At 47.6% G+C, this 27,359-nt stretch overlaps 1 protein-coding gene and 1 long non-coding RNA gene across 2 annotated transcripts; both read right to left on the reverse strand.

Moving 5' to 3' along the window:
• Nucleotides 1-3,280: 3,280 nt before the first annotated feature.
• Nucleotides 3,281-14,743, reverse strand: LOC142920217 (gap junction gamma-1 protein-like). Its single transcript, XM_076062703.1, has 3 exons — nucleotides 14,416-14,743; nucleotides 12,981-13,463; nucleotides 3,281-4,186 (listed from the first exon to the last, which is right to left on the reverse strand). Exons 1-3 carry the CDS (start codon nucleotides 14,715-14,717, stop codon nucleotides 4,006-4,008), a joined length of 966 nt encoding a protein of 321 aa, XP_075918818.1. The 5' UTR covers nucleotides 14,718-14,743; the 3' UTR covers nucleotides 3,281-4,005.
• Nucleotides 14,744-24,793: 10,050 nt separating this feature from the next.
• On the reverse strand, nucleotides 24,794-26,280 carry LOC142920219 (uncharacterized). Its single transcript, XR_012938698.1, has 3 exons — nucleotides 26,141-26,280; nucleotides 25,688-25,834; nucleotides 24,794-25,221 (listed from the first exon to the last, which is right to left on the reverse strand). It is a non-coding gene; the product is annotated as an uncharacterized LOC142920219 (long non-coding RNA).
• Between the last annotated feature and the right edge of the window lie 1,079 nt (nucleotides 26,281-27,359).

The following is a 27,359-nucleotide window of genomic DNA, read 5'->3' on the forward strand; positions in this document are numbered from 1 at the left end:
GGTGCGTAGGGGTCGACCAAAGGTTAAACCCCCGCCCCACCCCCCCGTGATCGGAGACTGATACCCCTGACCCCCCACCCGTCCCTAAGGCCCCTTAAAACCTTTCAGAAGGTTCTGGGAGGGGGGGGGTCAGGAGGGGAGGGGTGACCCCGACCTGAGGATAAAAGGCCGGCCCTCTGGACGGGCCGAGGCAGTGTTCACTAACTCAAGCCTGAAGACATCCGAAGACCTGAAGACTGGACCGGCACCCGGGGACCCTCAACCGAGGCTCTTGTTAGAGCCGGGTTGTAGCGGACCAGAGGTGGCTCGGACACCCTGGGACCCTCCCCAGACTCTAGCCAGAGCCGGGTTGTAACAAACCAGAGGTGAGCTCCCGTACCCTGGCTAGAACGGGTCGTCCAGTCTTCCCTTAACGCCGGGCTAAGGGACCCGTGGGTAGCAGAGCCCGGATTGTGCAGGCTGCGATAGAAGGGAGGCTGTCACTCCCGTAGGTGATCGGGTGGAAGGGGACGTACCCCTTCGTGTTTCAGTAGTGTGTAGAGCCGAGTTCGAAAGAGTTATAATAATTGCGTTGCCTCAACCAGATGTCTCCGTGTGGTTAGTTAAGGACACAACACTTATATACAGTGAGGGAAAAAAGAATTTGATCACCTGCTGATTTTGTACGTTTGCCCACTGACAAATAAATGATCAGTCTATAATTTTAATGGTAGGTTTATTTGAACAGTGAGAGACAGAATAACAACAACAAAATCCAGAAAAACACATGTCAAAAATGTTATAAATTGATTTGCATTTTAATGAGGGAAATAAGTATTTGACCCCCTCTCAATCAGAAAGATTTCTGGCTCCCAGGTGTCTTTTATACAGGTAACGAGCTGAGATTAGGAGCACACTCTTAAAGGGGGTGCTCCTAATCTCAGCTTGTTACCTGTAGACATAAAATACATCTTTCCACAGAAGAAATCAATCAATCAGATTCCAAACTCTCCACCATAGCCAAGACCAAAGAGCTCTCCAAGGATGTCAGGGACAAGATTATAGACCTACACAAGGCTGGAATGGGCTACAAGACCATTGCCAAGCAGCTTGGTGAGAAGGTGACAACAGTTGGTGCGATTATTCGCAATTGGAAGAAACACAAAAGAACTGTCAATCTCCCTCGGCCTGGGGCTCCATGCAAGATCTCACCTCGTGGAGTTGCAATGATCATTATAACGCTGAGGAATCAGCCCAGAACTACACGGGAGGATCTTGTCAATGATCTCAAAGCAGCTGGGACCATATTCACCAAGAAAACAATTGGTAACACACTATGCCGTGAAGGACTGAAATCCTGCAGCGCCCGCAAGGTCCCCCTGCTCAAGAAAGCACATATACATGCCCGTCTGAAGTTTGCCAATGAACATCTCAATGATTCAGAGGACAACTGGGTGAAAGTGTTGTGGTCAGATGAGACCAAAATGGAGCTCTTTGGCATCAACTCAACTCGCCGTGTCTGGAGCAGGAGGAATGCTATGACCCCAAGAAGAACACCATCCCCACCGTCAAACATGGAGGTGGAAACATTATGCTTTGGGGGTGTTTTTCTGCTAAGGGGACAGGACAACTTCACATCAAAGGGACGATGGACGGGGCCATGTACCGTCAAATCTTGGGTGAGAGCCTCCTTCCCTCAGCCAGGGCATTTAAAATGGGTCGTGGATGGGTATTCCAGCATGACAATGACCCAAAACACACGGCCAAGGCAACAAAGGAGTGGCTCAAGAAGAAGCACATTAAGGTTCTGGAGTGGCCTAGCCAGTCTCCAGACCTTCATCCCATAGAAAATCTGTGGAGGGAGCTGAAGATTGAGTTGCCAAACGTCAGCCTCGAAACCTTAAGGACTTGGAGATCTGCAAAGAGGAGTGGGACAAAATCCCTCCTGAGATGTGTGTAAACCTGGTGGCCAACTACAATAAACGTCTGACCTCTGTAATTGCCAACAACGGTTTTGCCACCAAGTACTAAGTCATGTTTTGCAGAGGGGTCAAATACTTATTTCCCTCATTAAAATGCAAATCAAATTATAACATTTTTGACATGCCTTTTTCCAGATTTTGTTGTTATTCTGTCTCTCACTGTTCAAATAAACCTACCATTAAAATCATATACTGATCATTTCTTTGTCAGTGGGCAAACGTACAAAATGAGCAGGGGATGAAATACTTTTTTTCCCTCACTGTAAAAGAGTAAAGCCAGTGGGTTTTCAAAGTACCTTCCTTTTACAGAAATACATTTCACGTGAGCCCACCGCATTAAAACAATGCTCAGCTGAGCGGGGCGAGCCACGGGGGGGGGGGGGGGGGGGGGAGCACCTTTGTCACGTTCTGTAACTCACGTGACTTCTGCCGCAACAATGTCTGGATGTTTCGCCTGAGGATGACTGCTCGTGTTGTGATCGAAACATCGTGATTTCTTTTATTATTATTTTATTTTTTCTACCTACGTGACTTTACTGAAAGAACCAAAGAGTATGAAAGACGTCTTGTCTGCTGATATTGTTCATATCCGTGTACATCGATATCCCACATTGCTTACACGTACACACCACACACAATGAAATAAATAGAAACTAGAACGACTTTCGGGGATGGGCAAAGATCGAGGAATCTCTTTCAATGGAGCGAGTTAAGGGTGTTCGATTCAACATCTCTCTGTACGTCTGTATCTCTGTTTGCCTCTATGTCTCTCTCTGCCTGTGTCTCTCTGTCTGTCTATCTTTCTCTGTCTCTGTGTTCCTCTTGTCTGTGTCTGTCCGCCTGTCCTGTCTGTCTGTGTGTCTGTCTAAAGCACAGCAAGTTGGCACAGTAGGGGGCACAGGTGGTGCATCAGCCAGTCATTTCAGTCATCTCAGTCGACCAGTGGCACCTGGGTCTGCCCCGTGACATGCCAGCGGGCGTTCGACACTTCACTTGGCCTCAAGGTGCACATAGCCTGGCACAAGCGTCGTGGTGACGTCACCACCACTTAGTGACCAATGGCGGTTGTTGTTGTCTATCATAAAATAATAAACCACTAATGTAGACTGTAGCCTGCTATCAAAGCAATTTTGCTGACGGTTTCCATCTGAAGACGGAAGCTTGTGTTGCCTCCAAAACGTCGTGATTTAATTTCGTTTTCATTTATTTTATTTTACCTACGTGTCTGTGTTTAGTGGGGGTGTGCGTGTGTTTAGTGGGTGTGTGCGATTGATCATATTAAACGTACTCAATTAGCATCAACATGAAATACACAATAATAATTTACATTTCCCAATTTTATTGAATATTTTTCTGAAAAACAATACATACAACACTGTGTCACCTGCCGTTCAGATTTGGCCACAGCTGTTCACAAACCGCATAGCCAGCATCTTAAACGCCTTTTGGTCTGACAAAATATAAATCGGAGCAGGCTGTTACGGTATAATAACGACGTGCCCGCTAAACTCAGGCCCTCTTATCCACCGATGAACGAGGAAGTTTAACAAAACAACGAAAACAGAAACTCACACAAATTAAGAAGTAAGCTAAAGTAACAAAAATATTTGGGTTGCTTTAATCAAAACACACCTCCATATTGATTAAACACTCACGCAAACATTCCCCCCCCCCGACTCGTGCATTTATACGTTGGCCGAATGCGAAAGCCACAATGCCACACAAAACGCGTTCTAAGGAGATTTGAACTCTCAACGCTCTGGGTTACAAACCCAGCGCCGAATCCCCCGAGCCACGAGGCTGGGTGCTGGCGTACCCCCCGTGCCATCGCGAGCGGGTTAGCGGGGTGCCCGCGCTCTGCCGCTCGAATCTTAAAAGCGCAGACGGTCGCCTCCGATTGAATCTTGACGGAAGAATGTCACGAAGACCTTCAAAGTTGAGACGATCCAAACGGCGGCGGCGCGTTGGGGGGGCCGAGTAAATGGAACGTGGGATGGCGAAAAGCGATTGAGCGATAACGACGCCCGAGAGTAATACTAGCACGCTAAACCCAAGACTTGCGGGAGGCGTCGCCAGCGTCTTGCTCGGGGGGCTCCTGGTGGGGTCTCGGCGTCACCCCCAGCTCCGTCTGAAGTTTCTGCACCTCGTCAAGGAGCTGCCACAATTCTGACGGTGACATCGCTCTGGGACCCGCCGTCGATTCCGGCTCGACGGCATCTGCCACCCTAGAAACGAGTCAAATTTCAAGAAGAGTATTTTCATTAACAAAAAAATATATATACACTGTCCATGATAGAGGGGTTTTTTTGGGTTATATTGCATGTATAGTGTAGTGTATAGTATAGTGTATGGTGCAGTGGATAGTGTAGTGTATAGTAGTGTAGTGTATAGTAGTGTAGTGTATAGTATAGTGTAGTGTATAGTAGTGTAGTGTATAGTGTAGTGTATAGTAGTGTAGTGTATAGTAGTGTAGTGTATAGTGTATAGTAGTGTAGTGTATAGTGTAGTGTATAGCAGTGTATAGTGTATAGTAGTGTAGTGTATAGTGTAGTGTAGTGGATAGTGTAGTATATAGTGTAGTGTATATAGTGTATAGTGCAGTGTATAGTGTAGTGTATAGTGCAGTGTATAGTGTAGTGCAGGGGTCGGGAACCTATGGCTCGCGAGCCAGATGTGGCTCTTTTGATGATTGCATATGGCTCGCAGATAAAACAAAATATTCTCACTTGTTTTAATCCATCCATCGATTTTTCACTGCGCATGTCCTGTTCAGGGCTGCAGGAGCAATTGTCCATTATTTTAATTGGATGATACTGGCCTACGTTTGCCGTTGCTGGGTAAAACAGGTAAACGCCCCCTTTTGAATCAGTCTGAGACTGCGTCTGCTCGGTCATTAGCTCAAAGCTAACCCTTCGACGAAGAAGATGGCGAAAAGAAAAAAAGACGACGAGTATCGTACATTTCAGGACGAATGGACCGAAGAATTCGCCTTTGTGGAGAGAGCGGGTTCTGCGGTGTGTCTAATTTGCAATGACAAAATTACATCGTTGAAACGGTCGAATGTAAAGCGGCACTTCGACACGCGCCACGCTACCTTTGCATCAAAATACCCTGCGGGAGACAGCAGAAAGAAAGCGTGCCAAGAGCTTCTGAGCAGGGTGCAAGCTAGCCAGCAGCAACTCCGCGTATGGACCCGGCAAGGTGACTATAATTCGGCTAGCTTTGCTGGTTCTTTAGCAATAGTGAGGAACGGAAAACCATTCACAGATGGCGAGTATGCTAAAACGTTCATGCTGGATGTAGCCAATTAACTTTTTGATGATCTTCCGAACAAAGACAAGATAATCAAACGGATACAAGACATGCCTCTGTCGGCAAGAACTGTTCATGATCGTACCATCGTGATGGCAAACAAAGTGGAGGAAACGCAAGTGAAGGACATAAATGCAGCGCCGTTCTTTTCTCTGGCTTTGGATGAGTCAACAGACGTGAGCCATTTGTCGCAGTTCAGCGTGATTGCAAGATATGCTGTTGGTAACACACTGCGCGAAGAAAGTCTTGCTGTTCTGCCATTAAAAGGGTCCACAAGAGGTGAGGATTTATTCAAGTCTTTCATGGAGTTTGCTCAAGAAAAAAGTCTACCTATGGATAAACTTCTCTCAGTGTGTACTGATGGTGCTCCGTGTATGGTGGGGAAAAACAAAGGATTTGTGGCGCTTCTCCGTGAACATGAAAATAGACCCATCCTAAGTTTCCATTGCATTATACACCAGGAGGCACTTTGTGCTCAGATGTGTGACAGGCAGTTTGGCGAAGTGATGTCGCTGGTCATTCGTGTGATCAACTTTATTGTTGCCCGAGCCTTAAATGATCGCCAGTTTAAAACACTGCTGGATGAAGTTGTAAATAACTATCCTGGTCTGCTTTTGCACAGCAATGTGCGTTGGTTGTCAAGAGGGAAGGTGCTTAGCCGTTTTGCGGCTTGCCTGAACGAAATCCGGACTTTCCTTGAAATGAAAGGCGTCGGGCATCCTGAGCTAGCCGACACCGAGTGGCTCCTCAAGTTTTACTATCTCGTAGATCTGACTGAACATCTGAACCAGCTCAACGTGAAAATGCAAGGCATTGGAAATACAGTGTTATCCCTTCAACAAGCTGTATTTGCTTTTGAAAACAAGCTGGAGCTTTTCATCACGGATCTTGAAACAGGTCGTTTACTACATTTTGAAAAACTGAGCCAATTTAAAGATGCATGCACAGCAAGTGAGCCCATTCAAAACCTTGATCTCCACCAGCTAGCTGGCTGCACATCCAGTCTCCTACAGTCCTTCAAAGCACGCTTTGGAGAATTTCGTGAGCACACTCGTCTTTTTAAGTTCATCACCCATCCAAACGAGTGTTCACTGAACACAGCCGACCTGAATTACATCCCTGGTGTCTCCGTCAGAGATTTTGAAGCAGAAGTGGCTGACCTGAAGGCCTCAGACATGTGAGTGAATAAGTTCAAGTCACTGAATGAAGATTTGGAAAGAATCACACGACAGAAAGCGGAGTTGGCGAGCAAGCACATGTGGACAGAAATGAAAAAACTCCAACCCGAAGACCAGCTGATTCTCAAAACTTGGAACGCGCTTCCTGTCACATACCACACACTGCAGCGTGTGAGTATTGCTGTATTGACCATGTTTGGATCTACGTATGCATGTGAGCAGTCATTCTCACATCTTAAAAACATCAAGTCCAACCTACGATCACGTTTAACGGATGAAAGCCTCAACGCTTGCATGAAGCTTAACCTCACCAAGTACCAACCCGACTACAAAGACATCAGCAAATCCATGCAGCACCAGAAGTCGCATTAATGGTGAGTGTTATAACAACATTATTTAAAAGAATAAATTCAGAGGCTTATTATACTGACATTTAGTTGAATTCACTTTTAAAATATATTATATGGCTCTCACTGAAATAAATTTCCAAATTTTTTGCTTTCATGGCTCTCTTAGTCAAAAAGGTTCCCGACCCCTGGTGTAGTGTATAGTAGTGTATAGTGCAGTGTATAGTGTAGTGTATAGTGTAGTGTATAGTGCATTAGATAGATAGTGCAATCTAAACCCAAAAACCTTGATTATGAATAATTGTTAACGCCGTAATGTATGAACGTTGCGAGCGCTCACGAAAGTCACCCGGTGCGGTTCCCGTCAGAGGAGGCCCCCACAACCGAATGGTAGCTATACACTACACACACAACATCTATATACATAGCTATCAAACATACACTACACTATACACTACACTATACACACAACATCTATATACATAGCTGTCAACACATACACTACACTATACACTACACACACAACATCTATATACATAGCTATCAACACATACACTACACTATACACTACACTATAAACTACACACAACATATATGCATAGCTATCAACACATACACTACATTATACACTACACTACACACAACATCTATATACATAGCTATCAACACATACACTACACTATACACTACACTATAAAGTACACACAAAACATCTATATACATAGCTATCAACACATACACTACACTATACACTACACTATAAACTACACACAAAACATCTATATACATAGCTATCAACACATACACTACACTATACACTACACTATACACTACACACAACATCTATATATATAGCTATCAACACATACACTACACTATAAATTACACACAAAACATCTATATACATAGCTATCAACACATACACTACACTATACACTACACTATAAACTACACACAAAACATCTATATACATAGCTATCAACACATACACTACACTATACACTTCACTATGCACTACACACACAACATCTATATACATAGCTATCAACACATACACTACACTATACACACAATATCTATATACATAGCTATCAACACATACACTACACTATACACTACACACACAACATCTATATACATAGCTATCAACACATACACTACACTATACACTACACTATAAACTACACACAACATATATATACATAGCTATCAACACATACACTACATTATACACTACACTATACACTACACACAACATCTATATACATAGCTATCAACACATACACTACACTATACACTACACTATAAACTATACACATCTATATACATAGCTATCAACACATACACTACATTATACACTACACTATAAACTACACACATCTATATACATAGCTATCAACACATACACTACACTATACACTACACTATAAACTATACACAACATATATACACATAGCTATCAACACATACACTACACTATACACTACACTATACACTACACACACAACATCTATATACATAGCTATCAACACATACACTACACTAAACACTACACTATAAACTATACACAACATCTATATACATAGCTATCAACACATATACTACATTATACACTACACTATACACTACACACAACATCTATATATATAGCTATCAACACATACACTACACTATACACTATAAACTACACACAACATATATACATAGCTATCAACACATACACTACACTATACACTACACACAACATCTATATCCATAGCTATCAACACATACACTACACTATACACTACACACACAACATCTATATACATAGCTATCAACACATACACTACACTATACACTACACTATAAACTACACACAACATATATGCATAGCTATCAACACATACACTACATTATACACTACACTATACACTACACACAACATCTATATACATAGCTATCAACACATACACTACACTATACACTTCACTATGCACTACACACACAACATCTATATACATAGCTATCAACACATACACTACACTATACACTACACTATAAACTACACACAAAACATCTATATACATAGCTATCAACACATACACTACACTATACACTTCACTATGCACTACACACACAACATCTATATACATAGCTATCAACACATACACTACACTATACACACAATATCTATATACATAGCTATCAACACATACACTACACTATACACTACACACACAACATCTATATACATAGCTATCAACACATACACTACACTATAAACTACACACAACATATATATACATAGCTATCAACACATACACTACATTATACACTACACTATACACTACACACAACATCTATATACATAGCTATCAACACATACACTACACTATACACTACACTATAAACTGTACACATCTATATACATAGCTATCAACACATACACTACATTATACACTACACTATAAACTACACACATCTATATACATAGCTATCAACACATACACTACACTATACACTACACTATAAACTATACACAACATATATACACATAGCTATCAACACATACACTACACTATACACTACACTATACACTACACACACAACATCTATATACATAGCTATCAACACATACACTACACTAAACACTACACTATAAACTATACACAACATCTATATACATAGCTATCAACACATATACTACATTATACACTACACTATACACTACACACAACATCTATATATATAGCTATCAACACATACACTACACTATACACTACACTATAAACTACACACAACATATATACATAGCTATCAACACATACACTACACTATACACTACACACAACATCTATATCCATAGCTATCAACACATACACTACACTATACACTACACACACAACATCTATATACATAGCTATCAACACATACACTACACTATACACTACACTATAAACTACACACAACATATATGCATAGCTATCAACACATACACTACATTATACACTACACTATACACTACACACAACATCTATATACATAGCTATCAACACATACACTACACTATACACTACACTATACACTACACACAACATCTATATATATAGCTATGAACACATACACTACACTATAAATTACACACAAAACATCTATATACATAGCTATCAACACATACACTACACTATACACTACACTATAAACTACACACAAAACATCTATATACATAGCTATCAACACATACACTACACTATACACTTCACTATGCACTACACACACAACATCTATATACATAGCTATCAACACATACACTACACTATACACACAATATCTATATACATAGCTATCAACACATACACTACACTATACACTACACACACAACATCTATATACATAGCTATCAACACATACACTACACTATACACTACACTATAAACTACACACAACATATATATACACATAGCTATCAACACATACACTACATTATACACTACACTATACACTACACACAACATCCATATACATAGCTATCAACACATACACTACACTATACACTACACTATAAACTATACACATCTATATACATAGCTATCAACACATACACTACATTATACACTACACTATAAACTACACACATCTATATACATAGCTATCAACACATACACTACACTATACACTACACTATAAACTATACACAACATATATACACATAGCTATCAACACATACACTACACTATACACTACACTATACACTACACACACAACATCTATATACATAGCTATCAACACATACACTACACTAAACACTACACTATAAACTATACACAACATCTATATACATAGCTATCAACACATATACTACATTATACACTACACTATACACTACACACAACATCTATATATATATAGCTATCAACACATACACTACACTATAAACTACACACAACATATATACATAGCTATCAACACATACACTACACTATACACTACACTATAAACTACACACAACATATATGCATAGCTATCAACACATACACTACATTATACACTACACTATACACTACACACACAACATCTATATACATAGCTATCAACACATACACTACACTATACACTACACTATAAAGTACACACAAAACATCTATATACATAGCTATCAACACATACACTACACTATACACTACACTATAAACTACACAGAAAACATCTATATACATATCTATCAACACATACACTATACACTACACTATACACTACACACAACATCTATATATATAGCTATCAACACATACACTACACTATAAATTACACACAAAACATCTATATACATAGCTATCAACACATACACTACACTATACACTACACTATAAACTACACACAAAACATCTATATACATAGCTATCAACACATACACTACACTATACACTTCACTATGCACTACACACACAACATCTATATACATAGCTATCAACACATACACTACACTATACACTATACACACAATATCTATATACATAGCTATCAACACATACACTACACTATACACACAACATCTATATACATAGCTATCAACACATACACTACACTATACACTACACTATAAACTACACACAACATATATATACATAGCTATCAACACATACACTACATTATACACTACACTATACACTACACACAACATCTATATACATAGCTATCAACACATACACTACACTATACACTACACTATAAACTATACACATCTATATACATAGCTATCAACACATACACTACATTATACACTACACTATAAACTACACACATCTATATACATAGCTATCAACACATACACTACACTATACACTACACTATAAACTATACACAACATATATACACATAGCTATCAACACATACACTACACTATACACTACACTATACACTACACACACAACATCTATATACATAGCTATCAACACATACACTACACTAAACACTACACTATAAACTATACACAACATCTATATACATAGCTATCAACACATATACTACATTATACACTACACTATACACTACACACAACATCTATATATATATAGCTATCAACACATACACTACACTATACACTACACTATAAACTACACACAACATATATACATAGCTATCAACACATACACTACACTATACACTACACACAACATCTATATCCATAGCTATCAACACATACACTACACTATACACTATAAACTATACACATCTATATACATAGCTATCAACACATACACTACATTATACACTACACTATAAACTACACACATCTATATACATAGCTATCAACACATACACTACACTATACACTACACTATAAACTATACACAACATCTATATACATAGATATCAACACATACACTACACTATAAACTACACACAACATCTATATACATAGCTATCAACACATACACTACACTATACACTACACTATAAACTACACACATCATCTATATATATAGCGGTTGGGGAGCTGACGGAACCAATATTATTTCCCTTCCACGTGACTTTAGCGAAAGAACCAAAAATAAGAGACAGCTTTGTTTAGAGCCTAGTCTCAAACAGTGTTAGATGAGAGGACAATGCCACTACGAAGACATTGACAGCTCGGGGTGAGACACACGAGGCTCTAAAGAAAGCTGTCTCTGGTGTGGAACAATCAGTTTCAAAGACAATGCATCATCATCATCATAGACTACCAGAGCGTGTTTCTGTTTGCATGTTCATTACAAGTACCGTGTGTGTGGCCAATGCAGTGAGATGATTCCTTGCAAGAGGTTTACGTTTGGTGTTATCACGTTCACACAGCTGTTTTACTGCTAAAAAAGGGTAAAACAAATTCTTATATCTTGTTACTGGCAAGGGAGGTCCCATGATGTTTTTTTGCTGTTGTCATCATCGGCGAAACGTCACGGAAACTCGAATTGTAGGCGTAGTTGGGGGTCACTCTCTGACACGCAGCCGGCGAGTGTCGAGCCGGTAGCGACCCGGCACGTTTCGTTTCCGTGACGCAACGCCGCTACTACAAGTTGGCGGCTTTGACGAGACGACGCTTTCGTTTCTCGCGATCCAACGCCGAAGCCGACAACCTCCGTCCGCGCGCCGAACTTTTTCCGCCCCCCACCCCTCCCCCCGCATAGCCGACCGTGGCCAACCGCGCCGTCGAGGCCCCCCACCTGCTCCGTAGCCGGCGCGGGCGCCACCCGCTCAGCGAGTCGTGGATGGTGCCCAGCCCCAGGTAGGCAATCTCGGACAGTTCGAGCAGGAGGCTGAGACCGGCGACCGCGTACATGACCAGAAGGAAGACGGTCTTCTCCGTGGGGCGCGACACAAAGCAATCGACCCGGTGCGGGCAGGGGTGACGGACGCACTCGAAGCGCGGGGCCACCTCCAAGCCATACATCAGGTACTGCCCCACCAGGAAGCCAACCTCGGCCAGCGTGCGGGCCAGCAGCTGGAGGGTGTAGGCCACCATCAGGCCGTCCGTCTTGATCCTCCACCGCTCGTTGTGCTGCTTCCCCTCGCCGTCTTCTTCACCCTCCTCCTCCACCTCCTCTTCCACCTCCACCTCCTCCTCTTTCTCCGTGCCTTCAATCACGCGGTCGGGGCCGCCGGTTCGCTTGGCTCGCTTAGTTTGTTCGTCTCGCTTGTACTCGATCCTACCACGACAGAGAGCGGCGGCGGCGTCGAAGTTTCACCCCTCGCTACGAGCGAGCCACCGTCGGGACTCGAGGTAAGTGAAAATATTTACCTTCCTTTAAAATTTGACGCTTTATTTACTACTAAGCGGGAAGCACCCGGCGTTGCCCGGGGGAAAACATATATTGAAAAACTTCTCAAAACTTAAAAACATAACATATACAAATGGAAAAAAAAAACTTTGATCATTGCCTCATTCGTAAAAACTAAAATGAAACCCAACGCGCGGCATAAAAAAACGTACGCTCGTGCGCCAAGATTCGATTCTTTAGATCGCGCAAAGGAATCGAAGGTTGTAGATTTCTTTAGAATCAGCCTATTCCTGTTTAATCGATACCACAAAGCTCACCAGATATCGATTCTCGCCACACTTCATCGTCATTTCCCCACCCCCCCCCCCCAAAAAAACAAGTGTATTTTTATGTTTGCATGGTGTACAGTATGGAAAGTACCCACATGGCAAATTTCAAGTTTGTTGCATGTCGGGAAGTACGCTAAACATTTTGAACAGACACATACTCACAACTTTGCCTTTTATACATGTGCAATTATAATATCGCATGCAAATGTATTATATTTCTTATTGTTGAAGAGTTTAACAATGCTTCCCTTTTTGCTGTTGAATCGCAGAATATTTTACGACGCTGACCGTGTGCGTGTTTAAACACAGCGCACATTCGCCCTCCCGAACTGAACTAGCCGTTCGGACGTACCGACGGGGGGGCTCGGGAACGGAACTCCGTTCCTAAGTCAAGGGGAAACCTTGCCGGCACTTTCACCGTTCAAACTCGTGACCAAATCGACGGCGCAACCTAATTAAAAAACAAATTAAAACATTTCCAACTGTAGCCCCCCCCCCCCCCCCCCCCCCCCCCCCCCCACTGTGAAAACTCCCTCCGAGAACCTCGGTACCTGGTGATGCGATGCACTGCGAAGCCGAGGTACAGGATGGTGGGCGTGGCGACCGCGATGATCTGGAACACCCAGAAGCGGACGTGGGAGAGCGGGGCGAAGCTGTCGTAGCAGACGTTCTCGCAACCGGACTGCGCCGTGTTGCACGAGAAGCGGCCCTGCTCGTCGTAGTAGATGGACTCGCCGGCGACCGTCGTGAGAACGACGCGAAAGATGACGAAGGTGGTGATCCACAGCTTGCTCAGGAAGGTGGAGTGCCGATGAACCTCCTCCAGCAGATGTGTGAGGTAGCCCCAGCTCATCGTGGCCGCCGGTCTAATTCAGCGACGCCGCTGCGGGGAAACGTTCACCCGTGTTTGTACAGGCACTACTCTACTTACAAATATTCAACTTCAGGACTTTTAGAGATAATAAAAAAAACCTATCCCATTTGTCCAGTTGCCCGTTTGGAATGAGAGTCGTAAGTTCAACCTCCACGCACAATAAATGGCAGTGGTGGCATCTACATTGGCAGAATGTGAAGAACCAGTGGCATCTACATCTGCAGAACATGAAGAACCGGTGGCATCTACATCTGCAGAACGTGAAGAACCAGTGGCATCTACATCTGCAGAATGTGAAGAACCAGTGGCATCTACATCTGTAGAACGTGAAGAACCAGTGGCATCTACATCTGCAGAACGTGAAGAACCAGTGGCATCTACATCTACAGAACGTGAAGAACCAGTGGCATCTACATCTGCAGAACGTGAAGAACCAGTGGCATCTACATCGACAGAACATGAAGAACCAGTGGCATCTACATCTGCAGAACGTGAAGAACCAGTGGCATCTACATCGACAGAACGTGAAGAACCAATGGCATCTACATCTGCAGAACGTGAAGAACCAGTGGCATCTACATCTACAGAAAGTGAAGAACCAGTGGCATCTACATCGACAGAACGTGAAGAACCAGTGGCATCTACATCTACAGAACGTGAAGAACGAGTGGCATCTACGTCTACAGAACGTGAAGAACCAATGGCATCTACATCTCCAGAACGTGAAGAACCAGTGGCATCTACATCTACAGAAAGTGAAGAACCTGTGGCATCTACATCGACAGAACGTGAAGAACCAGTGGCATCTACATCTACAGAACGTGAAGAACCAGTGGCATCTACGTCTACAGAACGTGAAGAACCAATGGCATCTGCATCTGCAGAACGTGAAGAACCAGTGGCATCTACATCTACAGCACTGGTAGCGGCCATCGGCAAGTCCAATCAAGTTTCATTTATTAGGTGTATAGCCCTGTGAGTCATGCGGCTCTTGAGTTCGGGTGCAACCGCAACAAACAAAATATGAACAGAGAAACATCTTAAAGCGACGACGCGTAACGGAAACATCCTGTGATAAAACAGCAAATCTTCCAGAAAAGAAAAAACTTATTACAACTCTGTGTGCAAAAATCTCACAAACCCCTTCTTGAATAAGAGCCTTGAGACTCGGCGAGGAATTCCCCCCCGGGTGAACTGAATCACATCGTTATTATCACTACTGCCCTCTGTTCGAACAGCGTTCATCTATTTTCGTTGTAAAATGTCAATCGGTCACTTGTTCGGAGGTCATGTCCATGAGGACGCATTTCCTAAGAAGGCCACGGCAGTTGCGTTGGTTCCTCGCGCGCTGCCGAGAGACGAGTTCTCGGTGGCACTCGAGAAAAAACAAACGCGCATCCGTCCCGTGCCCTCCTGGATAGCATCATCAATTGCGGTGTATAAGGGAGCAAAGATGCCGCCCTAATCGATTGCGGTGTATAAGGGAGCAAAGATGCCGCCCGAGAAGACGATTCGTAATTTGTTTTTTTTGGGATCAAGATCTCTTGTGGACGCGCGCGTGTGTGTGCGTTCGGGCCCTCCTCCACCCGACACAGCCAATCAATAAAATGTTGACTCCCTCGCCTGGTATACAGGAGGTCGTGGATTCGATCCCGAACCTGACGCCTGCTGTGTACTCCATCTCTTCTCTAGCTGTTTAGGCATCCGCTTGCACACAACAACAACCGCCATTCGCCACTAAGTGGCGGTGATGTCACCACGACGCTTGTACCAGGCTATGTGCACCCTGAGGCCACGTGAAGTGTAGAACGCCCGCTAGCAGGAGGTCACGGGGCAGACCCAGGTGCCACGGGTCGACTGACTGAGATGACTGGCTGATGCACCACCTGTGCCCCCTACTGTGCCAACCTGCTGTGCTTTAGCCACCCGGCGCTCCGCTCGTTGTTGTGAGCGTCGCTCCTCCGCCCTGCCTTGTTGTTGGAGGGCGACTGCCTCCAACTGCCCAGTAGCGTCCTTCACGAGCCTCCTCCACAGAGGCCGATCTTGACACCGCTGGTACCAGTCATCGGCAAGTCCACTCAGCTCCACGTCCTCCTGTACCACATCACTCCATCTCTTCTCTAGCCCGTGCCGCGCCCGTTTAGCCCCCTCAATCCGGCCGAACAAAAGCTGTTTCGGCATGCGGTGGCTGGGCATGCGGGCTACATGACCCAGCCAACGCAGCCGTGCCTGCCGGAGGAGCTCACCGATGGGACCTTGCCCAGATCTTTCAAGGATTTGTGAGCTCCTCACACAATCCAGTCTGGTTAAACCCAGGATGGATCGTAGGCAGGCCAGCCTAAATGTTTCTAACCGGTGAAGATGTTCCATTAGGGGGGTCCACGTTTCGCAAGCGTAGAGAAGTGAGGGAATGACTGTGGTCGAGAAGACCTGAAGCTTAGTGCGGAGCCACAGACCAGGTAGCTTCCACACAGCGTTACGCAACCGATGAAAAGATATTGCCGCTCGACTGATTCGGAGTGAGACCTCTGCTGTTAAACTGGAGCTGGTCATAAGCACACTGCCCAGGCATGGGAAACTCTCCACTCGCTCCACAACTGCCCCATCACCGATTGGGAGTTGTGGGGGTGTAGTGTCCGATGGTACAAAATACCCAGGCAGGTGCTTAGTTTTGGTGGGGCTGATGGTAAGGCCCCACCTTTTAGTGGCACGCTCCAGTCTCAGCAGCAGCGTCGACAACTCCTCCTCTGAATGAGCAGCTATTACCAAATCATCAGCATACATAACGTGGTTGAGCAATAGGGAGCCATCCCTTGACCGCACCCGGGCATCGATCAGCCTCCCATTATATCTGTACCATATGGAGATTCCCCCGGTACAGCTATTGAAGGCTTCACGAACTACGTGGTCAAAATAGATGTTAAATAATGTGGGAGCCAGAGGACATCCCTGTCGCACCCCAAGGTGTACAGGGAATGGCTCTGACTCCCGACCACATAGTTTTACCTGGGCCCGCTCACCATCATGAAGGTCCTTAATGATTGTGAGCAGAGGGTCAGGTACTCCAAAAGCACGAAGAACAACCCAGAGCCCTGGCCTATTGATGGTATCATATGCCATGACCAGGTCAATAAAGCAGAGATGTAGGTCTTGTTGGAATTCCCTACACCTCTGCTGTAGCAGACGGACAGAAAATATGGCATCTGTGCAGGACCGCCATTTCCTGAAACCGCATTGGGGCTCCGCAAGCCTCTCCTCAGCGTGCCTGGCAAGGCGATGCTGAATAATCCTTGCCAGGACCTTTCCCGGCACACTGAGGAGTGAGATGCCCCTGTAGTTGTTACAGTCTGTGCGGTCCCCCTTCATAAAAAGGGGGACCGCACAGACTGTAACACCACCAGGGCATCCTTCCAATCCTGCGGAACCCGTCCAGTGGTCCAGACTGTTGTTATGATGTCATATAGGGCAGTCTGTGCACAAACGCCACCCTCCCTCAGCATTTCGCTTGGGAGATCATCTCTGCCCGCTGCCTTTCCTGGTCTCAGACTCCTGATCGCCTTCAATACTTCCTCAACAGATGGCACCTCAGCCAGCCACTCACAGGGGGTGACTTCTTCCAATATTTGAGGCACCGCAGCCTCAGCAGGGTCATCCTCACTTTGTGCCACGATGTTTTCCTGGCTGAGGGATTTTCCCTCCCCCAGGACCTCACAGAAATGCTCAGCAAATCTGCAAACCTGTTCCTGGGGGTCGGAGATTGGATCACCGTTTTTTCCCCTAATGATTGTAATAGGTGTGGCGCTGCAGGTTACTTTTTGATGGAGTTAAATAGAGATTTGTGATCACGGGCCACTGAGGCAGCATCTATCTCCTCAGCAACCCGCGACCACCACCCATCCTTGCAGCGCCTCACGGCCCTCCGAACCTCCGAGCGAAGGCTGCGGTAAGCCTCCTCATTCTCTGACGTGGGATTCTGTAGCCGATGACAGTGGGCCTGTCGCTTTTTCTCAACCATCCTGAACACCTCCTCTGTCAGCCAGGGTCTCTGGGGAGGTCTGGACCGCATACCCAAAGCAGCCATTGCAGCTGCATGAGTCACAGTCCTAAACCTCGCCCATTTACCCTCGACATCAGGAGGAGTCGGGGACGATGCCAATCCTAGCCGCAAGCGATGATGAAATTCTCGCTTGCAACTTTCATCAGATAACTGAGACCAGGAAACTTTAGGTTGGAATGGGGTCCTGGGTGTACACCCACCACCGGAGTGGAAGAATGGCAGGCGCATCTTACAGATGACAAGTCGCTGGTCAGAGGGCAGATCAGCTCCACGGTAGGTCCTGGTGTCAAGGACATGGGCTCGCATCCGCTGGTCCGTCACTATGTAGTCCAGCAGATGTTCTTGCGTGGACCCGGCATGCATCCATGATGTTGTGTGGATGTGCCGATGCCAGAACAGCGTGTTGGTAATTACAAGCCCATGGGCTGCACAAAATCTAGCAGCCTCCTACCGTTGTTATTGAGCTGATCTGGCCCATGCCCTCCAATCACTCCAGACCAGGTGCCAGCATCATGACCAACTCGGGCATTGAAGTCACCCAACATGATGACTCTTTTCCGAGGGGCCAATTTAGCCAGCACCTGTGACAGGAGGTCATAGAAGGCATCTGACTCATCGGCTTTGCCTGCATCCCTCCATGGATGTTCATCTTCGGTGGGGGCATAAGTAACCACGACCACCATTCCTCGCCTCCGGTTGATGGGAAGGTGAGCCCAAAGTAGCCTGGGGCTTACAGCTTCCCACACCTCACCGCCACGCTCCCACGCCCCTTCATTCTGTTGTTCAAAAGAAGAGCCACACCCTGTTGTTTGGCAGTCTGCTGCCCCGAGTAGAGGACTGTCCACCCCTCATGGTGGCAGGAGCCAGAACCGGTCCACCGGACACACACACAGACACACACACAGACACACACACAGACACACACACACAGACACACACAGAGACAGACACACACACAGACACACACAGACACACACACAGACAACAACAACCGCCATTCGCCACTAAGTGGCGGTGACGTCACCACGACGCTTGTGCCAGGCTATGTGCACCGTGAGGCCACGTGAAGTGTCGTACGCCCACTGGCAGGAGGTCACTGGGCAGACCCAGGTGCCACGGGTCGACTGACTGAGATGACTGGCTGATGCACCACCTGTGCCCCCTACTGTGCCAACCTGCTGTGCTTTAGCCACCCGGCGCTCCGCTCGTTGTTGTGAGCGTCGCTCCTCCGCCCTCCGTTGTTGTTGGAGGGCGACTGCCTCCAACTGCCCAGTAGCATCCTTCACGAGCCTCCTCCACAGAGGCCGATCTTGACACCGCTGGTACCAGTCATTGGCAAGTCCACTCAGCTCCACGTCCTCCCGTACCACATCACTCCATCTCTTCTCTAGCCCGTGCCGCGCCCGCTTAGCCCCCTCAATCCGGCCAAACAAAAGCTGTTTCGGCATGCGGTGGCTGGGCATGCGGCCTACATGACCCAGCCATCGCAGCCTTGCCTGCCGGAGGAGCTCACCGATGGGACCCTGCCCAGATCTTTCAAGGATTTGTGAGCTCCTCACACAATCCAGTCTGGTTAAACCCAGGATGGATCGTAGGCAGGCCAGCCTAAATGTTTCTAACCGGCGAAGATGTTCCATTAGGGGGGTCCACGTTTCGCAAGCGTAGAGAAGGGAGGGAATGACCATGGCCGAGAAGACCTGAAGCTTAGTGCGGAGCGACAGACCAGGTAGCTTCCACACAGCGTTACGCAACGGATGAAAAGAAATTGCCGCTCGACTGATTCGGAGTGAGACCTCTGCTGTTAAACTGGAGCCAGTCATAAGCACACTGCCCAGGTATGGGAAACTCTCCACTCTCTCCACAACTGCCCCATCACCGATTGGGAGTTGTGGGGGTGGAGTGTCCGATGGTACAAAATACCCAGGCAGGTGCTTAGTTTTGGTGGGGCTAATGGTAAGGCCCCACCTCTTAGTGGCACGCTCCAGTCTCAAATGCAGCGTCTCCAACTCCTCCTCTGACTGAGCAGCTATTACCAAGTCATCAGCATACATAACGTGGTTGAGCAATAGGGAGCCATCCCTTGACCGCACCCGGGCATCGATCAGCCTCCCATTATATCTGTACCATATGGAGATTCCCCCGGTACAGCTATTGAAGGCTTCACGAACTACGTGGTCAAAATAGATGTTAAATAATGTGGGAGCCAGAGGACATCCCTGTCGCACCCCAAGGTGTACAGGGAATGGCTCTGACTCCCGGCCACGTAGTTTTACCCGGGCCCGCTCACCATCATGAAGGTCCTTAATGATCGTGAGCAGAGGGTCAGGTACTCCAAAAGCACGAAGAACGACCCAGAGCCCAGGCCTACTGATGGTATCATAGGCCTTGACCAGGTCAATAAAGCAGAGATGTAGGTCTTGTTGGAATTCCCTACACCTCTGCTGTAGCAGACGGACAGAAAATATGGCATCTGTGCAGGACCGCCCTTTCCTGAAACCGCATTGGGGCTCCGCAAGCCTCTCCTCAGCGTGCCTGGCAAGGCGATGCTGAATAATCCTTGCCAGGACCTTTCCCGGCACACTGAGGAGTGAGATGCCCCTGTAGTTGTTACAGTCTGTGCGGTCCCCCTTCTTAAAAAGGGGGACCACCAGGGCATCCTTCCAATCCTGCGGAACCCGTCCAGTGGTCCAGACTGTTGTTATGATATCATATAGGGCAGTCTGTGCACAAACGCCACCCTCCCTCAGCATTTCGCTTGGGAGATCATCTCTGCCCGCTGCTTTTCCTGGTCTCAGACTCCGGATCGCCTTCAATACTTCCTCAGCAGATGGCACCTCAGCCAGCCACTCACAGGGGGTGACTTCATCCAATATTTGAGGCACCGCAGCCTCAGCAGGGTCATCCTCACTTTGTGCCACGATGTTTTCCTGGCTGAGGGATTTTCCCTCCCCCAGGACCTCACAGAAATGCTCAGCAAATCTGCGAACCTGTTCCTGGGGGTCGGAAATTGGATCACCGTTTTTTCCCCTAATGATGGTAATAGGTGTGGCGCTGCAGGTTACTTTTTTGATGGAGTTAAATAGAGATTTGTGATCACGGGCCACTGAGGCAGACTCCATCTCCTCAGCAACCCGCGACCACCACCCATCCTTGCAGCGCCTCACGGCTCTCCGAACCTCCGAGCGAAGGCTGCGGTAAGCCTCCTCATTCTCTGACGTGGGATTCTGTAGCCGATGACAGTGGGCCTGTCGTTTTTTCTCAACCATCCTGAACAACTCCTCTGTCATCCAGGGTGTCTGGGGAGGTCTGGACCGCGTACCCAAAGCAGCCATTGCAGCTGCATGAGTCACAGTCCTAAACCTCGCCCATTTACCCTCGACATCAGGAGGAGTCGGGGACGATGCCAATCCCAGCCGCAAGCGATGATGAAATTCTCGCTTGCAACTTTCATCAGATAACTGAGACCAGGCCACTTTAGGTTGGAATGGGGTCCTGGGTGTACACCCACCACCGGAGTGGAAGAATGGCAGGCGCATCTTACAGATGACTAGTCGATGGTCAGAGGGCAGATCAGCTCCACGGTAGGTCCTGGTGTCAAGGACATGGGCTCACATTCGCTGGTCCGTCACTATGTAGTCCAGCAGATGTTCTTGCTTGGACCCGGCATGCATCCATGATGTTGTGTGGATGCGCCGATGCCGGAACAGCGTGTTGGTAATTACAAGCCCATGGGCTGCACAAAAATCTAGCAGCCTCCTACCGTTGTTATTGAGCTGATCTGGCCCATGCCCTCCAATCACTCCAGACCAGGTGCCAGTATCATGACCAACTCGGGCATTGAAGTCACCCAACATGATGACTCTATCCCGAGGGGCCACTTTAGCCAGCACCTGTGACAGGAGGTCATAGAAGGCATCTGACTCATCGGCTTTGCCTGCATCCCTCCACGGATGTTCATCTTCGGTGGGGGCATAAGTAACCACGACCACCATTCCTCGCCTCCGGTTGATGGGAAGGCGAGCCCAAAGTAGCCTGGGGCTTACAGCTTCCCACACCTCACCGCCACGCTCCCACGCCCCCTTCATTCTTTTGTTCAAAAGAAGACCCACACCCTGTTGTTTGGCAGTCTGCTGCCCCGAGTAGAGGACTGTCCACCCCTCATGGTGGCAGGAGCCAGAGCCGGTCCACCGGACCTCCTGAATGCCGCATAGATCCAGGCGGTACCGGTCCAGCTCCCGACAGAGGAGTGGCAGCCTCTCCTCTGCAGTGAGCGTTCGAACATTCCACGTGGCCACCCGTAGTGGCTTTTCGTTGTTTCTGGAGTAGCCCCGAGGGTAGGTATTCAATCTCCTGGCTCCGCCAATTGGGGTTTGGCCAGGAGACGTCATAGACGCCTGGCCCCCCGGGGCCTCCGGCACAAGCTTAGTTGTTACATATTTCAGTTTAATTCGTGGTTTTGTGGTAATTAATTGAAGGTGGAGGGGTTACCAGCCCCTCGCACCCGTCCAGAGCCCCTGTTTAGCCCCTGTGGTGGACACATATGCCATGAGGGGAGGAGCCAATCAAAATTGGAACTCCCCCCACAGCGCTGTCCACGACAGAGTTGCCCATCCGGCACCGCGAGGAGGTAGGGGGTTGTTTTGCCTGACACACATACACATGGACGTACACACACACATCAACTGACACACATAGACACACAAACGCACATTGACTTACACACTGACATGGAGCCATGCACACACATTGACTAACACACACACAAACACATCGACTAACCCACACACAGCGACTGACACGCACACATGGACTGACACGCACCCTTGGACTGACACACACACAAACACATCGACCTACACATACACACAGCGACTGATACACACATGGACTGACACGCAACCTTGGACTGACACACACACACAAACACATCGACCTACACACACACACAGCGACTGATGCACACACATGGACTGACACGCACCCTTGGACTGACACACACACACACATCGACCTACACACACACACATCGACTGATACACACACATGGACTGACACGCACCCTTGGACTGACACACACACACATCGACCTACACACACACACATCGGGGGTTGTCCGTTAGAAAAAGACAGACACATGCATGGTCCTACACGCACACACGTATGGACTCAAACACACACATCAAATCACAAACAAAGATCCCCCATATAGCCTTAACAGACTGTAGGGGCAAGTGCTGTTAGCGAGCACCTATGAAGGCCAGAACGGTACACCAGGGGGTGAGTGGCCAGCACCACGCCCGACCGCCTTTGTCTCCCTAGTGCCGATGTTTACACACCGCACCAGGTACTCATTTAGAGGCTGAGTCGACCTAGGGGAGGCCCGGGACCGGTTCAGATAATCGTCACTGGTGTTGGCTGTGAGCGGGAATCGAACCCAGGTCGCCAGGTTCATAGCGCAGTGCGCTAACCGCTACACTATCGCTCCCCACATCAAATCACACACACACATCGACGTGCACAGCAATCCCCGATGATGGCACAGCTATGAGCATCGCAGTACTACGTATCAGCAAATAGTGTGACGTGAGCAATCGAAATAGTAGAAATGCATAGAAGAAATCAGCTGAAATAAGTGTACATGAATGAGCATCAGTATGCACAGGTAAGTTGAGAAGCAGGCTACAGTCTAGATTATAGAGTGGCAGTACGTCGACTCAATGACATAAGCATAGCTACAGTCGACATAAAAAGCTGGCAATATGGGCAGCAGCTGAAAAAGCAGGATACAGTCGACATGAAAGGCTGGCAGTACAATGAGTGAGGTAAAGAAGCAGGCAACAGATTATAGACTGGCATACACTCATAATGGGCAAAAGCAAAATTAGCAGTGTGTATAATAGCGGCGGTGCACTGGCGTGAATTAATCAACAGGCAACAAGCCACATCACAGACTGGCAGTGCACGGTCTCAGCGTCATAAAAACACAGCTCAAAAAGGAAACATGTAGCAACCTAAGAATTAAAAAAGTATTTTTCTGCACACAAAGAAAGTGATTGTAATATCTGCCACCTTCTTTGTTTCATAATAGTAAACAATGAACCCGAGTTATTATCTGCACACAAACATTATTATTATTGTAATATCAGACAACTTATTTGTTTGGGAATAGTAAACAATGAACCCGAGTTATTATCTGCGCACGAACATTATCATTGTAATATTTGGCAACTTATTTGTTTGATAATAGTGTAGGGAGGGGCGTGTATGGGCTATGTGTAGCGACGGTCTGTGTACAACTTACCTGTAAGGGCTGACATAGTCCAGTAGGGGCAGTCGCAATATCCCTTGCCCCGTAGCAGGAGGGGGCTGTTGGGTGTCCTGGGATCCGCCGGGGTCCCTCCTGGGGGGAGGCGGCTGCCGGGTGTTCTGTTAAACACGTGAAATAAAATGTCCGGTGTGAGCTCCACTGAACGCACAACACTTGGCGCGGTCCACCGCCCCCTTCCCCCCCCCAAGCAATTGGCGTGAGTTGGTACGGTTAATGTCGCGCAGTAAATAAATTCATATAGCGAAATCCCACGAAATCGCTAATGTGACTAATTTAAAGGTGACGGACATGAAAAAGGAAGAGCCTATTCCCACCGTGGGGCTTAGGGCGTGCTGGCTGGCACATTTTTTTCGATGTCAACCCCACGGTTCGAGAGGCAAATCCCTCGCAAGCGCACGCGCGCGGAGACGTTTATAGATAAGATATTTACATACAAAAATTATGCCTTTTATTTCATAATACGAACGCCCGCTGGCAGAAGGTCAAGGGACAGACCCAGGTGCCACGGGTCGACTGACTGAGATGACTGGCTGATGCACCACCTGTGCCCCCTCCTGTGCCAACCTGCTGTGCTTTAGCCACCCGGCGTTCCGCTCGTTGTTGTGAGCGTCGCTCCTCCGCCCTCCGTTGTTGTTGGAGGGTGACTGCCTCCAACTGCCCAGTAGCAGCGTCCTTCACGAGCCTCCTCCACAGAGGCCGATCTTGACACCGCTGGTACCAGTCATCGGCAAGTCCACTCAGCTCCACGTCCTCCTGTACCACATCACTCCATCTCTTCTCTAGCCCGTGCCGCGCACAGACAAAGATACCCCGTATAGCCTTAACAGACTGTAGGGGCAAGTGCTGTTAGCGAGCGCCTTTAAAGGCCAGCACGGCACACGAGGGGGTGGGTGGCCAGCACCATGCCCGGCCGCCTTTGTCTCCCTAGCGGCGATGTTTACACATCGCTCCAGGTACTCATTTGAGGCTGAGTCGACCTACACACACACAGACACATATCCTTGTGCGTGGTCTCACCTGGTCGTCGTCCTCACGGTCAGTGAGCAGCGTGAGGAGTGAGCGCAGCGTCCCAGCCGCCCTCACCACCCCCACCGCCCACTTCTCGGGTTGCTCGCAACCACCACCAACACCACCAGCACCACCACCAACACCACGGCCACCACCCCCACCAACGCCACCACCACCACCACCGCCACCACCGCAACCACCACCACCAACACCACCAACACCACCCCCACCAACACCACCACCAACACCACGGCCACCACCCCCACCAACGCCACCACCACCACCACCGCCACCACCGCAACCACCACCACCAACACCACCACCACCACCAACACCACCCCCACCACCACCAACACCACCACCAACACCACCACCACCAACACCACCCCCACCACCACCAACACCACCACCACCACCAACACCACCACCACCAACACCACCGCCACCACAACCACCACCACCGCCACCACCACCAACACCACCCCCACCACCACCAACACTACGGCCACCACCCCCACCAACGCCACCACCACCACCACTAACACCACCACTACCCCCACCACCACCAACCACCACCACCAACACCACCACCTCCACCACCACCGACAACACCACCACCACCAACACCACCACCACCCCCACCAACACCACCAACACCACCCCCACCACCACCAACACCACCAACACCACAGCCAGCGGCGGTGGTGTTGGTGGTGGTGCAGCAGCAGCAGCAGCGTCTGAGAGCGCCCAGGAAGCCGAGCCACCAGCGGCACAGCGGGGAGCCAAGCGGCAGTGCGGCAGCAGCAGGGACAGCAGCAGCAGGGACAGCAGCAGCAGGGACAGCAGGGGCAGCAGCAGCAGGGGCAGCATCAGGGACAGGGTGCGGAGCGTGAGACAGGAAGGCCGCGTTGGCCATGGTGGTGACAAAGTCCCTCGTCCTGGGGGGGAGGGAGGGGGAGTGGGGGAGTGGTGAGTGTACTTGTGGTGAGAAGTGGTGCGTGTACTAGTGGTGAGTAGTGGTGAGTGTACTAGTGGTGAGTGTACTAGTGGTGAGTGGTGAGTGTACTAGTGGTGAGTGTACTAGTGGTGAGTAGTGGTGAGTGGTGAGTAGTGGTGAGTGTACTAGTGGTGAGTGTACTAGTGGTGACTGGTGGTGAGTGGTGAGTAGTGGTGAGTGTATTAGTGGTGAGTGGTGAGTAGTGGTGAGTGTACTAGTGGTGAGTAGTGG

Source organism: Petromyzon marinus, unplaced genomic scaffold (assembly GCF_048934315.1).
Source record: "Petromyzon marinus isolate PM22_M1 ecotype Great Lakes invasive population unplaced genomic scaffold, UKy_Petmar_22M1.pri1.0 PM_G_Scaffold_7, whole genome shotgun sequence".
In the NCBI taxonomy this organism is placed as follows: domain Eukaryota; kingdom Metazoa; phylum Chordata; class Hyperoartia; order Petromyzontiformes; family Petromyzontidae; genus Petromyzon; species Petromyzon marinus.